The sequence below is a fragment of the Prosopis cineraria genome, unplaced genomic scaffold (assembly GCF_029017545.1).
Source record: "Prosopis cineraria cultivar Desert tree isolate PC_DT_omini unplaced genomic scaffold, ASM2901754v1 PC9, whole genome shotgun sequence".
Lineage (NCBI taxonomy): Eukaryota > Viridiplantae > Streptophyta > Magnoliopsida > Fabales > Fabaceae > Prosopis > Prosopis cineraria.
In genome coordinates this window covers 27,643,557-27,670,174 of record NW_026555340.1, presented here as the reverse complement: position 1 = coordinate 27,670,174, position 26,618 = coordinate 27,643,557, and the positions used below count along the sequence as shown (strand labels likewise).

Here is a 26,618-nt window from a genome sequence, read left to right as displayed (position 1 = left end):
AAAATCCAATCTAGTTATAAACATATAATTAAGTTTCAATCCATTGAAAAGTAAGTCCAGTGATTGTATTAATTTACACACACACACACCCTTATTATAAAACACTTTTTTTAAGTATCATACTAAAATTTTTAATACGTAATTACTATGATTTTTTAAAAATACTTTTAATTAGGAGTATAGTTGCAAGAACCTTTTTGATTGAAGCAACTTATTAAACAAGACTAAACCTGGAAAGGATGTAGTTTAATGTCATTAACTAACTTGTTATAGGAGGATAAATTAATTAAAAGTACTATATAACATATTAATTCTAACGGAATGAGCATACATGTGGATTGCTAATGATTATTAACTTGTCTATTTATTTTTAATTTATTTAAGAGATATTCTCCGTTCTCTCTTTCTTTCTTGGACATTAAATTAAATTGACATAATTACATGAAAAGTGGTGCTGTAATTAATTAGACTTCAAGAATTCTCTGAAGAAAAGGGTCCAAAAGTAAGGCTGAGGTCATATATAAATGTTCAATTCGTTGACAGCACTGAAGAGCTTATTTTGAGGCTGGGAAAGGATTTTCTTTGTCTTCTGCATCACCATCTTCCTCATCTTTTCTTTCTTATCCATGGCGAATAGCTCATAACAGAATTCACAAACAGCTCCAGCTGGAATCCCCTCTCTCTCTCTCTCTCTTTCACGTAAGGTACAGTCTTGTTAACTGAATTATTAAAGTTGGCCTGCTCTCTTGCATTCAAGTTCTCTCAGTACTACTGTTCCAAATGATCCTTAATTTGGTATAATTTCCTTGTCAGGCAGGCCATCTGATCTATGCTTCGATTTCATTCCGTAAACTACGAATTTACTGAATTCAGTTTTCTTTGCCCTAATTTTGGAGCAATTTACACAACTTCAGCACCAGCATAATCTCTCTCATCTGGAATTATATTGTAAACCAAACTGATTTCACCGAAGAACTCACTTTTTTACACTTGAATTTGGATCTCTAAATCTTGAATTTGAACACATGAGAACGTTTTTCATTTCTCACCATGTCTTAAGCATGCGCGTGAGAATTTTGGTATGTTTCAATTAATTGCTTGTTAATCTTACTCAAAACAGAAACAAAAAAACATTCATTTTCATAATGTGAAACTTTTTTCATTGTTCAGAATAGTTCGATCGATGAGGAGAGAAGCAATGAACTGGATGTTTTGAAGAAGGAGACGATAATATATCATCAAGAGAGATAATAATTAGAAAGAAGATGATAAACGAAGATTCAAGAGAAGGATATTACAAAGCCAAGCAAGAGGGAGGTACCATCAACAACAACACTGAGAAATTCTCGAAGGTACCAAATTCAAGACAGTGGCCAGGGTTCAGAAATCCAAGAATTGTGCGAGTTTCTCGATCTTTCGGAGGAAAAGATAGGCACAGCAAGGTTTGCACCATAAGAGGACTAAGAGACAGAAGGATTAGGCTATCAGTACCAACAGCAGTTCAGATTTATGATCTTCAAGACAGGCTTGGACTAAGCCAACCCAGTAAGGTCATAGATTGGCTGCTTGAAGCCACAAAGTATGATATTGATAAGCTCCCACCTCTTCAAATTCCTCATGGTTTCCCTCAATTTAATACACAAACCCTACTTCCTCATCATCATTATGAACCGGCAATTTCCTTGCACTCTTCTCTTGATATAGGATCTGTGTTTGAAAAGGGAAAGTGGGCCAAGGCAAGTGAAGGAGGAAATGAAGATGGGTTTGGTGAGATTCCATTTCATCAGAAGAATTTTCCCTCTGGGGCTCAGCACTACAATGGCATGCTATGTAATTATAACCCCCATCATTTGGAACCTGCAAGTCTATCTTTATCCCAATTTGGAAGCCATGGATTGGTGTTTCCTCCACAGACGGAATATGCAAATACTCAAAGCAGTAGTGGCAATGGCGTACAATTTTCATCTTGTTTTCCTGCTGTAGTACCACCATCTTCTGGTTCTAAATTACTGTTTTGCCCATCTTCTTCTTCTACTTCTGCCACAGTACCTTCGTTTTTTCCTCCACATCAGGTTGCCACCTCAGCAGAAGACAATGATCCGAGAGGACAGTTCAACAACCATGTTCATCAGTTGCTGAGCTCCTCTAGTTCTCATTTACCGACAGCTCCTAATTACCCTCACATTTCATGTCTGAAACACCTCCCAGTACCATTTACTTCTAAGCTTCTAGATTCAGATCATAATCAACCACCAAAGGAAAGTACTCTTTGATGCATATCTCATAGTTGATTGTAACTGTTAACACAGCTCCGCTGTGCGTGTTGAAGGATATGAGTACAAGAACAGCAATGGGCAAATGCATGCTTACTTCTCTTGGATATTCTTCAAAGCAGTTTATCAAGATGCTGAAGCACATAAACTCCGCTGTGGAGCTATATGGTGAACGCACGCACGCTTGTAAGTATGGCATTAATTGCTATATATATATATATATATATTTGGGATTATGTTTGAATCTTTGCGGTTTTTGGGTGCTATATAGACCATATGTTGGCAAAACCATTGTGGGTGCAATTCAGACGAAATAAAGCTAAAATGAAGTTTATTTGCTTATATATGTACTTATTTAATTGTCGCCACTATATTTGTTTTCTAACTTCAGTTCAGTAAGGCAATGTCGCAGAGAACTTTACCAAAGAATATGCATGCGTCATGAGATTTTCATTTTATCTAATTTACTTAAAATTCGAAATGCATCAAGTGAATGATGAGGAAATAATAATAACCTTAAAAGTCAAGCTCTTATTAGTAGAATAATTACCCTAACCATTGAGGCATTGACCATATATTTGACTGGGTTTTCAAATAATGAAGACAGTAAACAATACATTACGCTGCATACCGGGGGAGAAGGATCATATTTAATCAGAAAATCCCAGGATGTATGCGTAATGTAGATAATATGATTAATTTTATGGCCTTGTTGCTTTAATGCTCAAGATGTTTACGAACGTTTATAATTGAAAGCTCACCTATGGCTTCGCACACAGAAGCAGCTTCGCTATATAGATGAAGTGTTGAGCTTGAAAGTTGAAACCAAGTAAATTTATAGCTGGGCACAAAGTAAATGAAGAAAAAGGCTGCCGAAATGCTGCTTATAATTAATGAGAAGGCTGAGCATATGTTTATATTGTTATTGATTGCGTCAACTTTTAACCCTTTTACCCGCTCTACTTTAGCTGGTTTGAGAAAATCGAAGCAAATGGAGTTATAATATAACGGTAACTATTTCGATTGGTAAATACCTGACTAGTGAGAAAGATTACCCGTATAAAGTAATTTTTAGAGCTTCGTACGCATGCCTTGGGTTAATTTGTATAGTAACTGCAGGATAGTCAGTTTGCTGTTTAGGGTCAGGTTATTATATATATATATGTGTGTGTGTGTATAAGTTCTTTTGTTTTCTACTTTAATGCTATTAAGGTACTGTGTCTCTGTAAAAAGAGGGTTACATGCCACGGCCACGCCTATATATTATTATTAAATTATAAAAATATTTGTTTAACATTGTCTGGTGGCAATTAATTACAATTGTTTGAATATTAAGAAATGACAATGGTTTAATTGATGGAGAGTACTCTAATTTAAAGAGAGAAGTTTATTACTCTCAAGTCTTTCTTGCATCAAATTAAGAAGCTTGAAGGGTATACATTTAACATTCATAAAAAAATAAAAAAAAATTATTCTTCACTTCTTGATAAGAATTATTTGTCCATAAATACCTAATATTTTTTCTAATATATAATTAACGCGCAGTCATATATAATATAGAAGACGCAAAATAAATGGTGACTTAATCCATCAACTTGTAAGGTTAATTAACATATATCTCAAGTCCATAAACTTTCAGTTAGTCAAATCTCTTAAATCTTATACTGCATATACATATACTTAAAAACTAAGGTTCAATAGTGTACGTACCAAATTAAATATGGTCCATATATAATATGCACTATATATGATGAAACTATGTAGGTCCATATAACATGCAGGAAACAAAATTTTGCAACGTTTGTTAAATTCCTCACTAATTAATCCCTCTCTCGTACATGCATGCAGCTGCTAGCAAAACGTGCACGAGGCTTAGCTACAAACCTCCCAAATATATATATATATATATATAGTTTTTTTTTAACCAGAGTTAACTGTATGCTTCTCTTGATGATCGATACGACTAGCTAGATATATACACCCATATATATGATCAAAGCTTGATGAAGAAATGTATATGGGGAAGAAAATTAAAGGATAAGGAGTCCAAATATGAAGGACTGGTCTGAGGGATCTGTTTTTGAGATAGAGAAAAGACAGTATGTGGCAGACGAAAGTTCATGGGTGTAGCCTATTTGCACAGCATGTAAATTGATGAATTAGGCAGAGAAGCATCCATATATCCCACGCACAAAGTGAAAAAGAAAAGCAAAGGGAAGCGGTCGGATTAATTGTGTTGTTTTGGAATCTGCAGTTGTCTGACACTGAAAAGGAAGGAACATAAAATCACAAGAAGCAGCGACTGAATTATCAGACATAAGCAGTCTCTGCATCAGTGCACAATAATATATCACAAGATCCAAGAACACCAAATTAAATTCAAGCAGACCCAGTTATATATATATATATATATATCATCCATCGCTGCACATGCACTAGCTAGGGTCTTGAAAGCCTCCTTCAACTTGAGGTCATGATGGCTTCAATGAAATTAAGTTAGAAATTAAACAACCAAAGAATTAATACACAAAACGTAACAATTATTAATTTTATATTTGTACGTAGCTTTATAGAACAGTCCCATTTGATGTGTTTTAATTTTCTTTTAGAAATAAACTTCATGCACTGAAGATGTGTAATACTGTGATTGTACAAGTCTCTTTAAGTTTGAATATATGCCATGACAAAAATAGTCAATTACGTAATCTTTTCTTTAAGAATTACATATACCCCTTTCATTCTCCAATATAAGGTAATCAAAGAGAAAGATACGAAGGACAACTAAATTTATGTTAGAATGTCCATTTATGAGGGGCAATTCTGTAAAAAAAATTGCAATCAGGATTAAATTTAAGAAGTTAAATATATCTTTAACAATAACTTTTCTTGTTGGTAAAAAAAAAAAAACCTTCTTTTCTTAATATTTGTAAATAATTAGTTGTTATATACATATACAAGATCCTAGGTAGTAATAATTGATAACTTCTTCGACTACAAATAAATTGGAGGGTTGGATACAAGTTTTGAAACAAAAAGGGCTATACTGTATGCAATTAATCTAGTTTAATTTATGAGCGTGATTTTCTAGGAAAATGAACAACGTAAACTTTCACATGTAAAGTAAAGACCTTGTTAAACATGTCATGTCCCTGAAGTTGAGAGTTTTCACTTTCAAGACCGTTGAATAAATGTAGAAATGGACAAGAATTAATCCTTTGGTGCCTTAGTCGGTGTGTGTATGTGTTAGGCATGCGCTTTGTAGGCGTGCAGACGAGTACATCTTTTGGCCATCGTACAAAAGCAAAAAAAATTATGTGCGACTTGTGGTCCTAAACATACATGTGTGTGTAATTGCTCTTTAAAATTACAAGGACCACTTTCGTTTTGAAAAACAACGAACCACACCTATCCCTTTAATCGTTATGATAAAATGAGACTTCTCTCTTTCACTCAAAAGAAGAAGAAGAAGAACGAACCACGTCACTAAGAAACGTTGATCTTTTAATTTCACCTTGGAGTTTAATTAGAGGTGGAATTATTAAAACTTTACATGATACTTGCTATGGTTTCACAAGACCCAAAAGAAAAAGTGGCCAATTATTATAATTTTTTTTGTTTCAAAAAAGCTGATGACTTTGTTAGGTTGGAACTCGGAAGCTTAGCAGAAGAACCAGAGGCAGCCGTTCAACGAAAAACGACAAAAGCAGCATTCGCAGAAGGGGCTTCCGCTGGGAAACGTAAAACGACAAAAGGCCCGGAGGGGGGGGGGAGAGTTGGGGGAAAAAGCCCCCGGCGAGGATCGAACTCGCGACCTTTCGCTTACGAAGCGAACGCACTACCACTATGCTACGGAGGCCATTTGAGACGATGGTGCTTTTAAATCTATAAGATGTAATTGACTGGCCCATAAGGCCATCTCCCTCCCGTAGCTATGCATTGCATCCACACACACACAGAGTGATCTTAAACTCCCCAAATTCACCAGATTGTTGTGGACGTATGCATGAATATTCGAAATGCAGTGTACAAATGTTTTTTTTCTAAAATAACGCATGAGATGTTTGATCCATTTTGCGGATGGGGAGCTTGGATTTCGTCAAGAGTCAGTTTCAGAGTTTCTTTACTTTTTTAAGTAATCTTTTCCCCCACTATCCATTCTCCTATGTCTTTAATTGATACAAAATTAGTAATATTCTGAAGGACACTTCTTAAGGCAGTTTCAACAGCGTCGGCGGCATCATGTGACCCTTGCAGGAGAAAACTTCATGGTTATCTCCTATCACTATCAGTCACTATTTTCTTATATCCAATTAAACTTGTAACCATGAAGTTGGCCAAAAAATTAAACTTGTAACCACAGGAACGGAAGTTGGTGCAACATGCGTCTGCCCCCCTCTCTCTGTGCGCGTGCGAGTGAGAGAAGGGGGGGGGGGGATGTTTGAAAGTAAATATGCTCCAAATCCATTCCAAGTCAATAACTTTTGCACAGCTCTCCAAAGATAGTCGAGGTTCCTTTATGTAACACACGCTCAAGATCGAGTGAATACCAGTACAAATTTCAGTAAGGCTGTGACTGAAGGTGAAAAACTATAAACTACTTCAGAGAGAGGAACAAAAGAAAAATTGGTTTTCATTTCACCAGTCTACTTTGGTAACATCTGCAATGCTGAACCATCATCCATCATCACCATAACTTTGCGATTGCATTATCGTCTGCATATGAAAACAACCGAACATGCAAATTTGTTACAAACGGTACAATATAAAAAAAAACCATTATGATCAAAGCCCCATCACTAAAATGCTATCAATTTATCATATTTGACATTAAATCCGTGAAGTGCAGAGCAATTGAGCATTCTATGGGTTGAAGCATCTCTGGAAGACTGGAAGTTTAACTGTTTGAGTGGTGAATGGGATAATCAGTCAAGTGATCCAAAACCCTTTCGCACTAATTCTTGAAGTTCATTGAATAGAACATTTGCTAAGAACAAAAAATACCTCTGGGAATAAAACGGGTAACGCTTCAGTAGCCCTTCGCAATATTACACTCATCTAACTTGTGTCAGAACAAAACTCAAAAGACCGAAAGAAAAGATTTATGTCCTTCCCTAGGTTGGAAGTCAAGTACTGTAAAACTATATAACTCCTAAGCACGTCTGACTCAAACAGCAGGCACATACATGGCCAACACAATGAGAAATCAGCGCCAAAACTCAATGTCACTTCAGTCGTCAGACTCAGTAAATAAAGAACTTTCCATTACATTCATTAAGGGCTTTGCCCTTAATTGTTCAGTAAGATCTTCGCTCCCAGCTAGAAGAGGTTCTGAAATCATTGGAGGCATTTACACTATCTATAACTTTGCGATAATAACGCCATGATGGATTTGATTCTCTTATCGGGCGTTGGCCAAACGGATTTGAAGCCACGTACTCTCGAACATCTTCAGCCATTGCCAGCCCTTCAAGATAAGTCCGGAGATCACCTCCAAGTCCTGTGATGATCAGAGAAGAATGCTATTGCATTTAAATACAGGTTAACGTTGTCAAAGAACTAAAACAATCTCTGGCTTATCAACATGTGTAAAGCTTTTTTTCCAAAAAAAAAAAAGGAAGAGAAAAGAAAAGAAAAAGAAAAAGAAGTGCGGAGGGGAGAGAGATAGTTAGAGGACTCTCACCTAATGATGAGTCTCTTAGGTCACGGTAATGATAAGAATAAGGAAATATGGCAGTGTTCATCTGAATCCAATTAGCGCAAATGGAGGTAAGCAAGAGCAAAAGATATAACAACACAAACTGAAGTCAGGCTTCTTATTGCTTAAAAGGAAAGCAAAAATAAAAACGGGGCTTACTGGATTTACTAGTGCCTTGTGAGGAGAGTCATCCAACAATAAAGTGTTCGACTCATTGAACTCTCCCTTCTCCCATGGAAGACCAGGTTCAAGCTTTTCCCACAACTTTCTAAGTTCCTTCAACACGAGGGGTTTGTCTCTGTTCTCAACGGTGTTGAAGTCTGTCATAGTACAGTGGGACTGATTCTACATAAACAGTCATAGAAAACTCAATAGTGTCTAGAATGATTTCATGCAAAGTGAATAATTAACTGCAATTATTCAATCAGCAGCATCTTTAGCAACAATTCCATGAGAAAGAAAGCTCCTTCCCCAACACAGAAAAAGGAAAATTCATCAGAGTGTGACTGGCCAAGTTTAACGCCTAACCAACAGCCCCAACAAAAGATATGCATCAAGCAACAACAACCCAAAAAAAAAAATGTTTAATAAGCTTACCCAACAAAAGAGTAGCTTAGAAGCAGACTTCCCCATAAGAAACTGGATTGCAGCTTCAACATTATTCCTGACAACATGCATATGCAAGTGTAAAAGAACAATTTTTACATCGATGTGTAAATCCAACTTCCCTGATACTGAAAAGTTATATCACTAAACAAAAGCAAGCCAACATGTCATATTAGTGAAAGCTTGGCACTTACTTGTGTCTCGATGACCAAACGCCCACATTAAATTTCTCAAAGCAGAACTTCAAAAAATCATCACAAAAGCGCCTCTTGAAAACTGCAGAAAGAAAAAAAGCAACATATCAGTCAAATTCAATCAAGCTTTAGATGGATATCAAGTCAAAAGACACCAGAAAAAAAGATATTTGACCTGCTTTCTTAGAAATCCATGCATCAGGCTCATATCCAAAAGGAACATGACTAACAAAGTCAGCAAGCAACCCATTCACATCAAGAACAAGAAGCTTCTTCTTTGAGCGGCTAGTAAAAGTTCTATCTAGTGGAAAGTGTGATACCATGGAATGATTATCTTTCCTGCAGACTAAGCTTGAATCAGCAACATCACCAGCAGAAGACACACATTTCTCGAAAGTTGATCACCATCCAGCTTTCTTCCATTATCTTCTTCAAGTTGCACCTCAGGGACGTCCATAACAGGCTCATCAGTTACACACCTTTGCTCATAAGCATTCTCCAGCATTATCCTTTCCTCTGAACCTCCAGCATTTGAGGTAACTTGGTTAGCTTTAGTTTCTTCCTCCACCAAGTCAGCTGCCAAAGGTTCATCAGAAATTTTATTTGAATAATCTTTATTATCAACCTCAGTAACTGGTTCCACATCATAAATTAAAAAAACTGGAGTATCAACTGTTTATCAATAATCATCATGTTTCTTGATCAGATTTCTTTTTTAAATAACCATTATCATCATCATGATTGGAACACTTATAAATTGTACCTTGCACCGTGTTCAAATTTGGAACTCCTGACACAGAATCTTTAATAAAATGCTCACCATTTACAAAAATTGAGCTCGATCTGCTGCTTGCTTCCTGCAGGTCTAACTTTGCATTGCTGTTCTCTGCAGCCTTTTCAAGTGTATTCTGCTCCTTTTCCACATTTTCTTCAAAACAAAAATTGCTTCCTGCATGTAAATTTCTTGTTACAGGATTGATGAATAACTATTGAACTAGATACAACAGAACCATATGTAAAGGAGGGACAGAAGTTTCAGTTGAAAAGGTATTAACAGTAATACCATTAACATTGCTGACAGGGGCATTGTGTATCGGGCTCCAACTTTTCCTTCTCTTGCTCATTGTCAAGCTTACTTCTGTAACTCGTTGGGGACTTGACAAATCAGTGATAGTTGGCGAGTATTTACATGAGTCTCTTCTAGCACCATCAGCCTCCATGAAAGAACCTTCCTGTGAAAAATCAGGAACTATATCTATGTTTTCAAAAATTCCTTCTCCTTTCCGCTTTGTCAAGCTTACTTCTAGACTTTTTTGGGAACTTGACAAATCAGTCATCGGTGGAGAGTCTTTACATGAGTCCTTTATAGTAGCATCAGTTTTGATTGACAAATCAGTTTTGATTGAAGAAGCTTCCAATGAAAAATCAGGACCCATTTCTACCAGTTCACCAATATTATCTGCTTCCTTCTTTGCCAAGCTTACTTCAGCACTTCTTTGGGAACTTGACACATCAGTCACAGCTTGAGACTCTTTATATGAGTCTTTATAATAGCATCAGTACTCATTGAAGAACCTTCCAGTGACAAATCAGGACTTATGTCTAACAGTTCTACCTCTTTACTTTACAGAGAATCTTCCAAGTTACATATTTCATCAGACTCAGTGCAAATGTTATTCAGTACACCATTTTCTCTTGGACTTCCTAAAGTAACAGTACAAAAAACAGGAGAACCCTCCAGAGCAGAATCTCTAGGAGTACCTCCTACGATAGTCATGAGGAGAGACTACACATTCATTACCATAGCGGTAGCATTAATTAAAAAGGTTACCCTGTAAAGCATCTTGTTCAGCATCCAATATTTTCAGGAAGTTTAACTTCCTATCACTTTTCTTGCTCTTTCTCTTTTTTACATCAAGCTAATTCCCATGTTGACCATATGAGTCAAACTCATTTTCCAGATCTTTCAAAGAAGTAAATTCGCTATGGAGCACCTAGTGCTCGCCTTGTCTGTTGTTTTATAGGTCACTAGTTCAGCACCAAATACAATATCTCCTGTTTAATTTATCTCCTCTGTCTTGCCACAAGAGGCAATGCATAATTCCAGCTTCTGGATGCTATATCATTCTCAAATAAACATCTTGCCCCAACCAGGTATTTCCTTCCCAACCTTCACCAATCATTGTTCATATCAATCTAGAAATATGCCTTAACTAACTCACCTAGTCAATTCCAGCAGCATGGGTCATCAATTGTTATATTATCTATCTGTCCTTTACTGAAATGCCTACAACAATTGAGTTCAAAGAAAAGATTAGCCTACAATGACCAACTGAACTCTCCATGCCATTGTACTCAGCACTTTCTAGGATGTTAAGGCACAAAGTACAAGGCAAAAACACCAAAGCAACCTAATATGATAATGTTATTCGAAAAGTCAGCAGAACTGACATCATAAAGGAACCAAGAGCTAATCAACAAAAACATCAAACAATCTAATCGAAAGCTAATTCTTTAGATACTCAGATCAGGCAATCCTCCACTGCATAGGCGGACCTACACTACACTCAGTGGGGGCATCTACCCCCCACTGAAATCTTTGAAATATGCATAGTTGATTTAATAACCTTTTAATTTTTTGTTCCAGATAATTTGACACAACTCGAGCTAAGTCATTTACAAGATCATACATCACAAATACCTTGAGAATTTTCCAAAATTGATGATAAAGTAAAAAGATTAATAAACAGAATGCCAATACACAACAAATCCAACATTGGTAAATGTTGCAACCCTCTATCCTAATAAACTTAAAACCAACGACAATACAGAAAATACACCACAAATGGGATTAAACAAACTAATGGAGTTGTATTGCAAGCAAAATAAGGAGCTGAAATTACAGAGTACATGAAACAACACGAAATATGATGAAATAACACAACATACACCCAGTACAGCAACACAAACCTAAGCTACACATGAACAAATGATGAAGCAAGATGAACCTCCTCCACCCCAACCTGGCATTCGAAAGGCCAGAGCTCTCCACGTTACTCCAATTTTCAAAATACTCCCCTACTTTGATGTGTCAGCTGGTCTTTACCCATAGGACTTTCTCCTTAACCCATAGTTCCATATTTTCTGCCCTTTGCCATTCTTTTTATATCTCCTTTTTGTATGTTTTCATAGTGACAGGAGATGGGGTCTTATCAGTAAACAACACAATCCAAATCATACAACATGCTAGTAATCAAAATGAAGTGGGATGAAGTATGATAGCCAATTACACACCATTCAAGCAAAAACTAGTACGGAAAAAAACAATATGTAAATATTCCCAAATTCAAAAGTGATAATATTCAAACGATTACAAGACCAGATTCAAAGCCAAATTAAAATTATTTTTTTAAAAAAAAAATAGCAAGAATGCCCATGCAGGGAACAGATTCAAAGCCAGATTGAACCAATCAATCTCACCAGATGTTGGGAGTAGAAAAAACCCTAGAGTTTATACCTTCTTTACTGCTTGCCTGAGAACAACACAGGGCTGACAACAGTGGACGGCATCTGACGGAGTGTTGAGTGCTCGTTCATCAACAAAGATAAATGAATCTGATACTCTGAGAATGAGTTTTATTGGAGTTATAATTAATTTTAGAAAGAATTTGGTACAGATCAAAAATTAATTACTCAAATATCAAAATTAATTACTTCAGATAATAAAATTTATTTTATTAATTTATACTTATATATTTTTATATAACTGTTCGTTTTCTTTTTTATATATAATTTTGGCTTTAAAATTAAATGCAGCTTTCTGGAAATCTCCTTTCATTATTTCTATTGGTATTTAGCCTATTTTGGCTCTTTCAAGTTTCAACTTTTAACAGCGATCAATTTAAATCTTCCCCAATTGTCACAAATAGCACGACAGCATTTAGAATCCGATCTACTAATTTGCAACTAGTCCCAGAACTTTCAAAACCAAAAAAGAGAAGTCTTTTAACTCTCATATTTTAAGAAATAGGTCTTCTGTCTATTTGTCATAGATATTTGGTGGAAGGTGATTTCTTTTTCCTTCTTAGATTTTGGTGAACATGAAGGCAAGTAACCAAAATGGGAGCTTACTGTGTCAATTGACTTAACACTATTAAAGGAAAATATACAGTATTAATTTCCTGAAGCCCCATTCCCTCCCCACCTTTCTATTCTTTTTCTATCATAAAAGCCAAGGCATGGTGCAGAGCACATATTCAAAAACAGACTTGTATTAGATTTATAAGCAGGCAAAAAGAGCTTAATGATACGAAAACCACAAACACACTCCAATTCCAGTAGTTCTATTGAAACACTCACAAGATAGTTAAGATTAAGCCAAATTTTTTTGTAAAACCAAATGAGTCGACGGCTGAAAGCTGAGGAGAATAAAATAATCCGGAGAACAATATGAAGTAAATTACAGAGAAAAGGAAGAAAGACGAACCTGAATGGCAGACGCGAATCGAGGGGCGAGAGAGAAATATGCAAAGAAGCAGCGATTCCGAGACGCCAAGCAGAAGAAGCGCAAGATGATTGTTGAAGTGAGAGCGACGAAAATAAGGAAGAAAGGATCGCGACAACGAAGAGAAGGGATCGTTCTCAGGCCCTAATGATGACTAATAAGGGATTGAAGGCTAGCTTCCCTTCTTTCTTTCTTCTTTTAAGTAGATTAAATTTAAATTAATAAAACGAAATAATATAAAAAGGAAAAAAATGTTTAAAGCCATCTAGATTTGAGTTGGGAAAAGAAAATTAACACTGCAACAAAATTAAAAAGAAAAAAATAGAAAAACAATTCAGGTAAAGATTAATTATTTTTTTGACATGAGTTATGGAAATGAGATTGGAAAAACCTCTTTTCCTTCTTGCATATAAACATTTGTAAAGTTTCAGAATGAAAATTGATATAAATCTTGCATTGAATAAATCTCCTCCCTTTAACCTTACAAGTCCAAATTGATCATGTATCAGAAGACGTGCGAGATTGCAAATTAAGTGGAGAGAGAGCCTTCATTCAGATTGAAAGTTTTAAGATGATGCTGAAGAGTGAAGACTTGAGGGAAAGGACCAAAAACACAAATTTTCAAGGTGATACATTGCACAATCCGTACTGTACTGTTACGGCAAAACAAGACAATGGACTATTTCAGTATGGATTTCAATACAGTGAACACGACAAGATCAAAAGAATATTTTTCATGAATTTTAAGGCAAGTAGCTCCGTTAAAAAAAAAAAAAGGATAGATCATCCAATGGGCTCATATAGCTTAATTTTTTTTATATGAATCTAATTGTTTTGTAATTTTCTTGTGAAAATTTATACCCACCTTTCATCTGTAACTCTGTAAGCATTGTGTACAACTTCAACTATTTCACCCGAGAGAGAGAGAGAGAGAGAGAGAGAGAGAGAGAGAGAGAGAGAGAGAGAGAGAGAGAGAGAGAGAGAGAGAGAGAGAGAGAGAGAGAGAGAGAGAGAGAGAGAGAGAGAGAGAGAGAGAGAGGATTACTATTAGGTTCCACGTAAAAAAATTAATTACGGTAAGGTTCAGTCAATGTAGTTAATGGACCTTATAGTAATTAATTTTTTTTCTTATATGAACTTTAATGTAATTCTCCAAAAAAAAATGTAGTAATAGGTCCCACCAATCAAATGAAGCCATGAACTTTGTGTTTAGTTTTTTTTTTTCAAATTACAAATAGAAACAAAAGTATGAAGGTCGAAAAAAGGAACAAGAAGTCGGGATCTAATATATGGTCTTGAATCAAACAAACTTGGGAGAAAGTTAGAGATGCATTGGAAGTTATCCAAGGGGTGATATCCATTGGAAATAAGAGAAGAGTGGAATCTTTTCTATCAAATCGACCTACTCTTGCTTGCAGCAGAAACACAAGGAGGACATTGATCTAATTTGGTCTCAAATATATGGAAACTTAAAATTCCCCAGAGATGTCGTTCTTTCAATTGTCTCGTTCTACATAAGGGATTACTTGCGAACTCTGCCTGGAAGAGACGGGGGCTTTGTGACAATAATTTGAGTGCTATATGCAAAGTTAAAGGGGGATATTATTCATGCCCTCAGGGATTGCAACCTTCCACAATGTTTATGGAAGGCCCTAATTCCCCTTTACATATGGAATGTTTTCTTTAGATTGTAATTACATGATTGGGTGAGGTGGATCCTCAAATCAAAATATGATTTATGATGATTGGGGTTCTTTATTTGTAGTAGTTTGTTGGTGGATATGGAAATGCAAAATTTTTTCATTTTCAAAGATAGCAAAACCAGCAATGAGATGGTGATTGTGAATGCCATTACGATGCTTTATAGTATGAAGTCTGCTCAATCTAAACTTTCTAAAGGGCATGGGAAGGATTCGAACCAATTTGATAGGGGTAGATGGGTTCCACCTACCATGCAACGTTGATGGTGCCTACTCTTATTGCACTTCTCTTGTAGCTTGCAGAGGTCTTTTATAGGACTATCATGGCAACTTCTTGCAAGGTTTTATATGTCATATGGATAAAGGTGATTCTTTGATGATTGAACTATAGGCTTGTATTCATGGTTTAAGAACGACCTAGGATGCAGGTTTTCGTAAAATTAAACTTGAGACAGATTCAACAAAAGCCTTAGATCTAATTATGAAGGGTTGCAATAGTGAGCTTAATGAGTATGGAGTCATGCTAGTGATATAGTAGTTGCTTTAGAGGGAGTGGGAGGTTCATCTTAAGCAGGTTTGTCGTAACATTAACATGAATGCCGATTATCTCACCAAATTTGGGCTCAACGTGATGTTAAGGATAACTTTTTTGATGCATGCTTTTGATGGTCTTCATGAGGTGCTTGCTAGAGATTTTGATTATGGGTCTCAAGGTATAGGCTAGCTAGCCTTGGGTGTGTTTTGTATTAATATAAAAAAAAAAAAAGAAGGAACAAGGAATAAGAAGGAATTAATCCATGTCTCTAAAACCATATATAAAATCATAGTCCATGATAGCTAAACATTATAAGAGGTGTTTCTAAAATAATACCCCTTTGTCCCTATATATAAAAAATCTTTTAGAATCTTTTATTTTCTTTAAATATAAGAAGTTGTTAACATTTTTTAATGAATTAGGGGTAAAATTAGAATGTTGTTGTACTTTTATTAATTTGTTTTGAAAAAAAATTCATTTTTTATTTACAATAATTAGAAAAAAAATTAAAATGTTGTTGTGCTTTTAATTAGATAACTAATTTTTATTAATTTGCATAATTTAATTAAAAATATCTTATATATAGAAACAAAGGGAGTATAATGTTAGTGATATGAGTGTAAAGCATTGCATGCTAACTAATCTGTGCATGTATTTACTTCTCTAAACATATTCTTATAGGAAGCCTCCCAATCATGTAGAGGCATTTTCTAATATCGTCTGCAGATCCAAAGGTGGGGTGAAACATGCCTTGAATTTTTTTAAATGTTCTTTAAGGCCTCCATAAAATCAAAAAACAAATTAACTTTTCTGAAGTATCCCTAATGTTTATCATTCCCATCATAGCACAAGGAAAGTAACCCATATTAGACATAAACCCGCCTCTCTCATTACCCTCTTCATCACGAATAAGATTGCCACACGCAGCTTTCCCTTTGTGATTGACGATCCCATCCACATCAAATCTAATCCAACCTAAATCTTACAATCTCAATTTCATTTTGTCTATAGTTATATCTAACTGAAGTCTATCTTTAAAATTTTCGACTCCAGTTATTTTTAGTTACGCATGTGAGATTGTACAACCTCAAGTTTAGATAAGTTTTAATTAAAAGAGTGTCAAAAACTCATAAATTTAAATAAATTAATATTAATTATAAAAAATTAATATTAAAAAATAAATTGGTAATATAAACTTCTTTTACAGAAGTTTACCTTTATTAATAATTAATTAAAATATATAGTTATTAACATTCTTCCCACAATTTTTATATTTTTTTTTCCTAATCTTACTTCCACTTCAAACATTTAATCAATTGAAAATAAAAAACATTGAGAGAATAAAGTCTGTAATAAATAAATTTCAAAATTCAAGATTCAATCACAAACACAACATTCGGCTTTGGGGCGAGGTGTTCAGAAATTCATTTTTTGCATATCTGTTTAGAAAAGACAAAGTGAACAAAAATCCTTTTATTTTTAATAATTTGTGTCCGCAGTTAGACTTAAATATTCTTAAAACAATGTGTGTGTGTGTGTGTGTGTGTGTGATAATAAAAAACACTAAATCAAGGTTTTTGGGTCAGAACACTCGATCGAGTTGGTAACAAAAATTTAACATAAGAAATATAACATGAATATACATTCTTATCCACTCATTTGAGCTCAACAGCTGTTTAGATATAAAGATTTGTTTGGGTCCTCGCACCGAAAATTTGTATCATGAGAGAGAAAGAGGGTAAACAATAATAAATAAGAGAAATGATGCAAGGAGAAGTAAAACTGGCAGATAATTTAAAATTGTTATTTCATTTTAATCAAATTATTTCTAAGATCAACGTAAATTATTAAACTTTTGTTAAGGCTTTCAAAACCCACGAAGAGTGATTAATCTAAGGCAAAAAAAAAAAAAAATCCCTTTTTTCCCTGTAAGTTTTTCCATTGCATTTCCTTGTAAGTAGTAATGACATCTATAAAAACAGCAAAACCTAAGGCCAAACCAAATACGTGCTAGGAAAAACTAATGGATGAACTCTCCACAAACACTACTACTAAATATGAAACGTTAACTACAGATTAAAAGCAACTCACAGCAATCACTATATCAAAACGAAATGCATTCATTACATACACATTAGTCGTTGCTTAACCCAGAATTCTGCAGGCGACTGGAGTGATGATTAACCATTGCCACACGCACCCTTGTCTCCTTGTACGCATGCATTGAATTAGGCAAAACAAGCTTCCAAGAAGCACCAAAACGTTCCCATTGAAATTCCACTTCTTTCTGATAAATGGCCATTAGGAGATTGAGCATGTGGCACTGAGTGATGCCGCAAGGTGAAGAAACATAAGGGCATGAGTTCAAGCTTTCACACCTTGACATACTTGTCAACATAGCCCTGCAGAATATGTAGAGACAGGAACGTCACTAAAGTAAAACAAAATATCAACGACCTAACCTGGAATTAAGTGCAGATCAACTTCCAAGTCCAACAAGAAATTTCTAATACTATAGTTTAACAATCATTCATATATAAACAATTCCTTCCATCTCCATTTTCCTCTTGAAGAGACGTAGCAGCAGCTTCCTACATTCAAAGTCATTCGAAGAGAGTTTCTATATCTCCAAAAAAACAACTCCCTCAATGAAGAAAAGAGAGGCGAAGGAAGGGGGGGATATTGGATCACTCTTAAAAATGAATCTTTGCAAGTCGTAAGTAGCTTGAAGATAATAAAAGGCAAGGAGACAAATTTTCAGTGATAATTTCCAATGAAGATTCACAACAATGAAGTAAAAAAGTCAAAATATTTGCCCTATCTGACAAAGACAAATTTTAGACTGAATCAATCAAATAGATGCATATCATTAACACATTAGCCCCTACCACAAGAGACACGATGGCTTCAGATTCCAAACACATTTTCTCATCACAAAGATATGTTTTAACATGCAGAGTTTAGGCACAAATTTTCTTGCACATCCACTTTGCATACGAGGCCAAGTGAATCAACATTGGCAAACAAACTATAATTTATGTGATGTTGGGGAAATACAGACCAAGGGATGAGAAAACAATTACCATCACAAGTTTAGTCAACTTTCGCTGTGAAGAGTCTATGTATTGATTTATCTTTGCTTGGGACTTGGGTACACGGTGACCCTTCATGGCCCCTGACACCTTATCTACAGTCTTTTTTACAATGGTTTTAAAAGCCACCTTACTCATATTACCCTGCCTCCATGAAGGTTTCAAAACCTCTTTCACAAAATTCGCAATGGAAACTTTAAATAGTTTCATCGATCTGGAATCCTTGCTCTTCTTTCTTTTACCTGGAGATTTAACCTGATCAATCTCAATCTCACCCGCAGCCATCTCTGCATCATCCACAGGATTACTTAGGCTCTCATTTTCGACAGCACCTACTTCTGCATCTGCTGTCTCACCATATTCATCATTGTTCTGAGATGAGGTAGAGGCTGTAGCACCAACTTCCCATTGCTTGTTCTCTTCTACATCCAAAGACTTAAAAGAACTTTTGGGTCTTAGACAGATGTTAGATTCACCAGTAACTTCCTGCTTTTGATCACGATGAGATTTCTTGAGAGAAGCAGATGATGGTTCGATGCTGTCAAAAAGTGGATCATATTGGTCACTACCAGACCTCGGTAGAATCTGTCCAATACCTTTAGCACATTCAGGAGAAGAAGCTGTTTGTCTTGATCCAACACCAAAAACACCTTGCCCATTTACTGGAGTCCGGTTCAAACTGGAAGAAGAGCCATAATTATTTACATGGATCATGTCCTTTTCCTGTCTAAAGATACTTGAACTGAATTTGGAACTGAGTGGCTGTTCAAAGGTGGATGCATAGGGATTATAGTGAGCAGAAATTCTCGATCCCCCAAAGTCTGGAAGAGAAGCTGAATGATTACTATCCAAAACATCTGGTGGATATCTGGATGCAGATACAGTCTCCACATGTACACCCAAATTACCATCAGATGCAGAATAATGTGAACTATAAACTGTGTGTTGCTTCTGTGACAAAGGATGAATCAAGGTAGCTGACTTAAAATGCTCTTCTGGAGGCAACTTGTAACTTGAAGTCTGTAGTCTGTTGACACCTGACTCCCATGAAAAGGGCTTAGGTTGTGATTGCAGGCTAGCAAAAGATGGGGAGCTTAAACTTTTTGAATCATGCATTGGAAGTTGCTTATAATGGTCTTCTTTACCAATATTATGGTCCAAATGTGATTGACTGATTAAGTTTCCCAGAGAAGGAGGCCTTGAAGAGAGAGTTTCTGCATGTGTCAGAGGTCGTGAATGCTCCTTCAATGTAGGGTAAGTTTGATCTTGAGACTCAGAACCCTGAATGTGAGATGGCTTCCCAGTCCTCGCAGAAGTCTGAGAAACAAAGTCAGTTTTCGGATGCAATTTGTTTTCATTAAACTCAGAAGAAACATAGGATGTTGGAGCTCCTGAATTTAAACTAGAACTATATGCAAATTGTGATGGTGGCAGTGGTGGTAAGGATGTCCACGAGTTCTTAGGCGGTACACAAAGGTGAGGATTTGGAGCATGCAAGATTCCTGTGTAAGGCTCTCTTCTGGTGGATTGGTAAGGAAAGGGTGTATTTTGCTGCATTGAAACATAATCCCAGGACAATTGTGGTTGGACAGAATTTCCACTAAAAGAATGCAAAAGAGCAGGTGGTGGAGGCAATTGGTAAGAATGAAGTGGAAAACCCACAGAACTATGCGCAGGTAACTCCTTAGATGCCTGAGAGCTCAATGGAGACTGCTCTGATGACATATGTTGACTGGTCAAACTTGAAGTAGACTGTAGCTGAGTTGATGGTAACATACATGGTAAAGGCTTACCATTAGAAATCTCACTGGAAGAGGCTATCAATCTGTTACAATCAGGCAATAAATTAGACACGGTGGAATTATTTATAATCTGTGGTGGGTGATCAGAACGTTCCATCATTCCAATAGAAACATTTGATTGCAATAGCTGAACAGGTGAACCATTTTCTGATGGAAAAACATCTCGAGATGCACCCTCAGATAGTTTCAAGGCATCACCACTGCTTATAGAGTTGGAAGGAAAACCATCAACCAAGTGTTGCCGGCTCGAGGAGGCCGCATAATCATGATTGATACCTTTTGGCTCCTCCACAGCTGCTAAGGTTTCTCTCACTTCAGGAGCAACTTCTCTGGAACTTTCAGATATAGTTGGAGGAGCATTAACCAGTTGACTATCATGATCTGATATAGTTGGCATAATAGCATTCTTGACAGAATCTTCTTGCCTCTGTTCTAATTCCTGGCCAGTAGAACAGCCACTTACTTTCTGACGAAGTAGCACATCCTGACTTCTCCCTCTTTCACACTCATCACCTGACAGTTTCATAGAGATGCTTTTCTTGGCTTCATGAATTCTAGAATTTTTTGAAGACACTTCTAGATCATGTTTATTCCTATGACGTCTTGAACTAGCATTCTTATTGGGTTCATGGTGTAAATAACGACAAGCTGCTCCACGGTAGCACTTTCCTCGAAGAAAGTCAAAACATTTTCCCTTGTCCCTTTTTATGTTCTCACCAATGAACTCACCTGATCGTCTCAAGATTGGAGACCTGCTCCTGCTCCTTCTATTCCAAGGAGACCAGCTAAAGCGAAGAAAAATGAAAACAAAATTTCAATGAATTCAAATAAGTATTCCAAAGCATGGAAGAAATCAAGATCCAAGAATCTAAAAGAAAAGGGACAAATAATTAAACCCAAACAAGAGAAGGGAGATTTTAAGCACATTCATGAAATGAAACCGAAGAACTAGGTAAAGAAGGATTGTGCGTCTACCACTAACTGTTTGTCTGAGGACAAGCATCAAACTAACAGACCAGGGCATCATGAAATTAGAGACAGCAACACACCTGCGAGATCGGCTTCTCTTATCTTTTCTTCTCCATGGACTCCTCTTCCTCCTCCTACCACTCCTTTCTATAGGAGATCGGCTGCGACTCCAACTTCGGTCTCTTTCATTCCGCCTCCTAGTCCGACAATTTCGAGAATCATCAGAGTCACTATCTGTAGGATCTTCCCTGACAAATCTTCCAAATTCATCCACTTTCAAGGGATTCAATTCAAACCTAGAAGTCTTTTTGTCGCCTTGCTCAGCATTAAGACTCTTACTACTACAGTCAATGCCAGCACTACTCAAGACATCTTTCCCCTTGGAAGCTTCAATAGAAGCAGCAAAATTCACAGGATCCTGATTTTCAAGGTTATGTTCAACGCATACATCATTAATCCCACTTGTAATGTTGGTTGTATGGGTAAAATCACCCTCTTGCACTAGATGCAAAGACATTTTTGATTCATTCAGAGATGTCTTGGAAAGCAGCTCACACCCCTGTTGAGTAGCAGTGGAAATTTTGGATCCAATATCTGTCTCCAAACTACTCCCAAGATCTTTATGGGCAAAAGAAGCACTGGTGGCAGCAGCGTTTGAGTCTATCAAAGTGCTAGCATCTGCCAAGCATGTTTCATCTTCATTATCCGAAGTCTCATCTGAAGCATAATCTTGAAGAAGTCTCATTGGGCTGCCACTCCTTATTAGTTGTCCAGAATCTCTATCAGGATTAGCTTCAGAAGGATCAGAAGTACCACATTCTGTGAGATCATCTGCTAAAGGAGCTGCAGCTTTGGCTTCGGGAAATTTAACCACTTCTACAGAATCATCCATTGTGCTATGAACCTTGGTAACTGATTTGGCAGTGTTCATCTGCTCCAATTCAAATAAATGCTCTGGTACTGTATTTTATGAAAAGCCTTATCAACACAATATATGGAAAAAGGCCTTGCAAAAAGATAACACTAGGATGGTTCTGACATCAGATGCCAGAACAGTATCTTAAAATATACCATGCCTTATAATTTTGATTAGCCTACAATAGCAAGGAAACAAAGAATTTAAAGGCATGGAACTTTAATGACTGAATATATATACCAAAAAGAAAAAAAATCATCTCCTAAATAAACCACATTGGAAAGACCCTGAGCAAAATATAGTTATATACACAATTGTTGGAGTCAGTTTTCAAGCATATAGTCCCTAATTTCCATGAATATCAATGACAAGAAATAATAGTTAGCATTTTATTGCTGCAACCAATTAAAAAAATAAAGAAAAAAGAAAAAAAATACACAAAGTTGTGTATATATATGATCAGGGCTTTCTGCAATGAACCTTCGCATGCATTGCCGACTCCCAAGGGTCCAGAGCAGGCGATGCCACTGGCTAAGATATCATTGATAGGGTTGTTTTCTATGGAAACCTGCAACCGATGTGTTTGGTTCTTACTGCTAAATCCAATAATTGCATCATGCTGCTGGTTTAGACCGTCATTTGTATTGTTCAGGCCCTGGTCCTTGTCAGACAAAGTGATATCATCTGGGCCAACCCAAGGCGATATTATGAAAAATGAAAAATTGATCCAAAACTTAGAGATACTTCAAATAGTAAATTTAGTTGAGATAAAAAAGTAACTCGAATTTGCACATTCAATTTTCAAATGCTTATAGTGTAATACTTGGCAAACAGCAATACTCATGCCAAACCACAACCAAAGATGCCATAAGTTAATGCCACAAAGAAATAGTCCAATATAGTGTAAACAAACTGAACCAAACCAATCCGCTCACCAAAACTTGGAACCTATATAGTTTTTTCCTTTAATAGGTTTGGTTCGGTTTTCGAGCGGTTTGGTTTGGTTTAGGTTTGTTCAAGTTTTATTTTACTTTTGTGAGATGTTTTTCATAATCAATATAGGTACGTAATTACTAATAATTTTTAACTATTAATTATTATTTCCAAAAAAAAATTGGAGGACAAAAGAATATTTTTAACAATTAATTAGCAAATTTAACTATTAAAAACTAATATATTATCTTTAAAGTACTTGATTACAAATTTAAAAAATTATCAAAAAAATTATAGACAACATTTAGTTAATTGTAATAATTTTTTTATTAGCGATTTACAAATAAATAAACTCAGGAAAAATAAAAAAACTTAGTGAAATTTATAAAAATATATAAAATAAATATAATAAAGTTTGCTTTGGTTTAGTTCAAGTTTTCAAAGACAAAAACTTAAACCGAACCAATCGGTTTTGCTAAAAGGAAAACCAAACCAAGCATTATTTATAATTGATTTTGATTGGTTCATGCCAGTTTGGTTTGGTGTAATCGGTTTGAATTATTTTTGAACACCCTTTCAATAACATTATGTTGATAAGTCCAAGAATCAGGATCATAAGCAAGCATACTAACCTTCCATCTCCATGTCAGAGTCTCCAGCTGAATTACATTCAGTTACAACATTCAGATGATCATGTTGCCTTGAAGAGTCTGCTGTTAGAGGCCTTGGCAGTGATTCACTTTTCTTGGCATGCCATCTATATTCCAAAATATACTTCCTCTTCATCCATAGGAAATACTTATGGGAAATAGCTGCTTCAGTTCCTGGATCACCTTCAAACAGAAATGCATACGCAGGATTTTCACGTTCATCTTGACAAATCTTATCTTCAATATCAGGACCATTCTCAACAATAAGCTGACATAACGCTTCAATCTTTTCAACAGTTTTATCTTCTGTTGGACGGCAAGGAGGTGGAGGAAGATCTGAAATTGCATTTCTAGTTGATGGCAGCCCATCTCTATCAGCAAAAGCTGCCTCTTTACTACTTCCACCTCCTTAGGAAAAGGTGCAATTCCAGACAAATCAGAAGCTACTACATCATCAACAGGATCTACGGCCCTCAATTCAGAACTATGAAGCTTACTACAAGACTTGGGATCAGAGTGCAAGTCAAAGGACAAATTAGAGACAGCCAGGTCAGATGCAGAGGTCATGGGAGAGTTAGAAGGCGGTGGAGATGGCAGAAATGGGGGCGGAGAAGATGGCAATGGTGGGTGACTGCAGGAAAGTACTTGGCAATTCCCAACAGATGAGTGAAGATAAACTTCATCTGGAGTAGAAGCATGAAAACCAGAAGTAGAAGGGGCTGGCGGGGGTGGAGGGATATGCTGAAGGCTCTGTACATCACCTGGCGGAGGTGGGCATGGTGGAACAGGATGTCGATACATAGATTGTCCTTGTGAATGAGATGAGGGAGGCGGAGGAGGGGGCAGAGGCAAAACTCTAGGTGATGACCCTGGAGCCCAAGATGTTTCACGGCGAGGGTTGGAAAGAGGAGGTGGAACTGGTGGGGAAATATGATGAGTGTGGACCCCCAAATTTGGGGAATGCTGTGAGTTCTGGCCAAAACTAGAGAATGTTTGAGGCATCAAGCTGTTCCCATGCAACAGAGGTCGAGGAACCACATAAGATTGACCAGCATTTTGCACCAAACTAGATGGACTTTGCATAGAAGAATTAAGAGGAACTGTAGACGATGAAGCAGGAGGCCCATGCATATAGTTATGAGAAGCAGACAGCCCAACGTAAGGTGGGACGGTAGTGGGTACATGTAGGCTCGGGGGCGCAGGAGAACCTTGCTGGAAGTGAAAGTGGGGAGGTGGAGCTTGGTGGCGTTGTTGATAAGCTGGCTGCATGGGCGTGTGAGGACCGTGATTCACTTGGTTATACATCTCACATGCACAGGCTCAATTAGCTAGCAATGCAAAAATCTCTTTCTTAAAACCCAATCTTCACTGTTTTGATGCTCAATTCCAGACTCCAAGGGATCACCTGAAAAAAACATAAAATTTTAAGAACAGCATGAAGCAGCAGAATGTTGAGGGAAAATCACCCAAATAAAAATTATGAATCCTTGTGACAGGGTCATTCAGTTATCAGGATGAGAATATTCAAGAAATTCATGGAGAAAATATGACTGTGGAATAGCCCAAGAAACCAAAAAAATGACACATAAGTGACTAACTATAGAAAACAACTTCAAGATGCTGTTTCTGTGTTCGCTCAGATTTTTTTCCCTTTCATTTCTTTATACTAGGTCTGCAAAAAAAAAATAATTCGCTCCCGCTTATAACTAGCGCATTGCTCATGCCATTCAGCAAATGCTCAAAATACCGTATCCTTTCTGTCTCATTTTCTCTTCATATAGGTTATAAGATTATCCAGATTTCACCCAACGTGTTGAAATAAATTTCTTGGACCAATTTTCCCTTTCTTCTGCGCAATCCAGAATTGCTCCGCGTGAAATGCTTCGACCAACAGAATAAACTTTGCAATTTTTGGGAACAGCGTTTTTGGCGCCAACTAATCTTCCGTAAAGAGTGATGACCAAAAATTAAGAGCCCGGAATTTTGAAAGTTTCTATCAACAATCCAATGGTTTGTTCTTCTTTTTCACATGGATAAAACCACAATAACCCATCATTAACACTTAAGTTCCCCAATTGTCAGTGCAACCATACTGCAAATAAGTAGCGGATAGCAAACTTTCCAAAGAAGCAAAACTAAGCAGAAACCAGCCTTAACGTCGGGAGCAATCACAAACTAGCACGACTTACCGTACGAGAGAGTGAGAAAATTAAAACTCTGATCTTTGAGACTAGGAAGGCCTAAAGAAATCACTAATGGTCCTTTGGGGATTCTAGGGTTTTCTTATCACAGTGAGAGTGAGGGCAAAAAAAATCTCCGCAGTGGAAACCCTGAGTAAGAATCTCCCCTCTGCTCAAGCACATTGGAATTCCGAAACCCAAAGTTCTTATCAGCGTGATAACAGAGAAAAGTTTCTAAGAACAGTTTAATCTAGGAAAGGAAGCCAAAAGCCTCTTGAATCGGAATCGGTGTTGGGATAATCTGGATCCTGGTTTTCAATTTTGCGTCTTCTTCTTCTTCTTCTTCTTCTTTTTTATGTTTCTATTTTAACTTCTGGTAATTGGTAATTAGTAAATAATTTTTAAAAATTGTCTATTTAATTGCATTAAAAATTATCAAAAATTAGGGGCCCTTTTTTTCCCTAATTGGGGCTTGTTCAATTTATGTGATATACTATATAGATAATCGTCATATCGATTTTCCATATGCAATTTGAGCTTGTTCATACTAAAATTTATTTTAGGTTTTA

The 26,618-nt window shown here is 36.4% G+C and overlaps 4 protein-coding genes and 1 non-coding gene across 9 annotated transcripts; 1 reads left to right on the top strand and 4 right to left on the bottom strand.

The window, feature by feature from the left end:
• The first annotated feature begins 562 nt into the window (after positions 1–562).
• LOC129320929 (transcription factor TCP17-like) lies at positions 563–2,617 on the top strand. Of its 2 annotated transcripts, none has more exons than XM_054966612.1 (2): positions 563–699; positions 1,171–2,617. In XM_054966612.1, the coding sequence occupies exon 2, from the start codon at positions 1,266–1,268 to the stop codon at positions 2,271–2,273; it is 1,008 nt and encodes a 335-aa protein (XP_054822587.1). In that variant the 5' UTR covers positions 563–699; positions 1,171–1,265; the 3' UTR covers positions 2,274–2,617. The 2 variants fall into 2 exon arrangements, with proteins under 2 accessions (XP_054822587.1, XP_054822586.1); XM_054966611.1 differs by having other exon boundaries at positions 563–704.
• Positions 2,618–6,057: 3,440 nt separating this feature from the next.
• On the bottom strand, positions 6,058–6,129 carry TRNAT-CGU (transfer RNA threonine (anticodon CGU)). Its single transcript has one exon. It is a non-coding gene; the product is annotated as a tRNA-Thr (tRNA).
• Positions 6,130–6,710: 581 nt separating this feature from the next.
• Positions 6,711–13,444, bottom strand: LOC129320289 (uncharacterized). 4 transcript variants are annotated; one of them, XR_008595712.1, is made up of 11 exons: positions 13,255–13,444; positions 12,286–12,391; positions 9,832–11,055; positions 9,589–9,717; positions 8,944–9,344; positions 8,769–8,850; positions 8,566–8,632; positions 8,128–8,307; positions 7,954–8,014; positions 7,275–7,770; positions 6,711–6,986 (listed from the first exon to the last, which is right to left on the bottom strand). XR_008595712.1 is itself a non-coding variant. In XM_054965664.1 (10 exons), the coding sequence occupies exons 5-10, from the start codon at positions 9,089–9,091 to the stop codon at positions 7,568–7,570; spliced, it is 747 nt and encodes a 248-aa protein (XP_054821639.1). In that variant the 5' UTR covers positions 9,092–9,344; positions 9,589–9,717; positions 9,832–11,055; positions 12,286–12,391; positions 13,255–13,441; the 3' UTR covers positions 7,067–7,567. The 4 variants fall into 4 exon arrangements, 1 of the variants encoding a protein (XP_054821639.1); XR_008595710.1 differs by having other exon boundaries at positions 8,128–8,313; positions 13,255–13,441; XR_008595711.1 differs by lacking the exon at positions 12,286–12,391 and having other exon boundaries at positions 8,128–8,313; positions 13,255–13,441.
• Positions 13,445–17,743: 4,299 nt separating this feature from the next.
• Positions 17,744–26,367, bottom strand: LOC129320085 (uncharacterized). The gene is made up of 6 exons (XM_054965260.1): positions 26,059–26,367; positions 23,852–25,274; positions 22,767–22,970; positions 21,451–22,330; positions 18,591–21,186; positions 17,744–17,909 (listed from the first exon to the last, which is right to left on the bottom strand). Exons 2-6 carry the CDS (start codon positions 24,003–24,005, stop codon positions 17,880–17,882), a joined length of 3,864 nt encoding a protein of 1,287 aa, XP_054821235.1. The 5' UTR covers positions 24,006–25,274; positions 26,059–26,367; the 3' UTR covers positions 17,744–17,879.
• Positions 24,049–25,138, bottom strand: LOC129319724 (pollen-specific leucine-rich repeat extensin-like protein 1). The gene is made up of 2 exons (XM_054964803.1): positions 24,165–25,138; positions 24,049–24,052 (listed from the first exon to the last, which is right to left on the bottom strand). The coding sequence occupies exons 1-2, from the start codon at positions 25,136–25,138 to the stop codon at positions 24,049–24,051; spliced, it is 978 nt and encodes a 325-aa protein (XP_054820778.1).
• Positions 26,368–26,618: the final 251 nt, after the last annotated feature.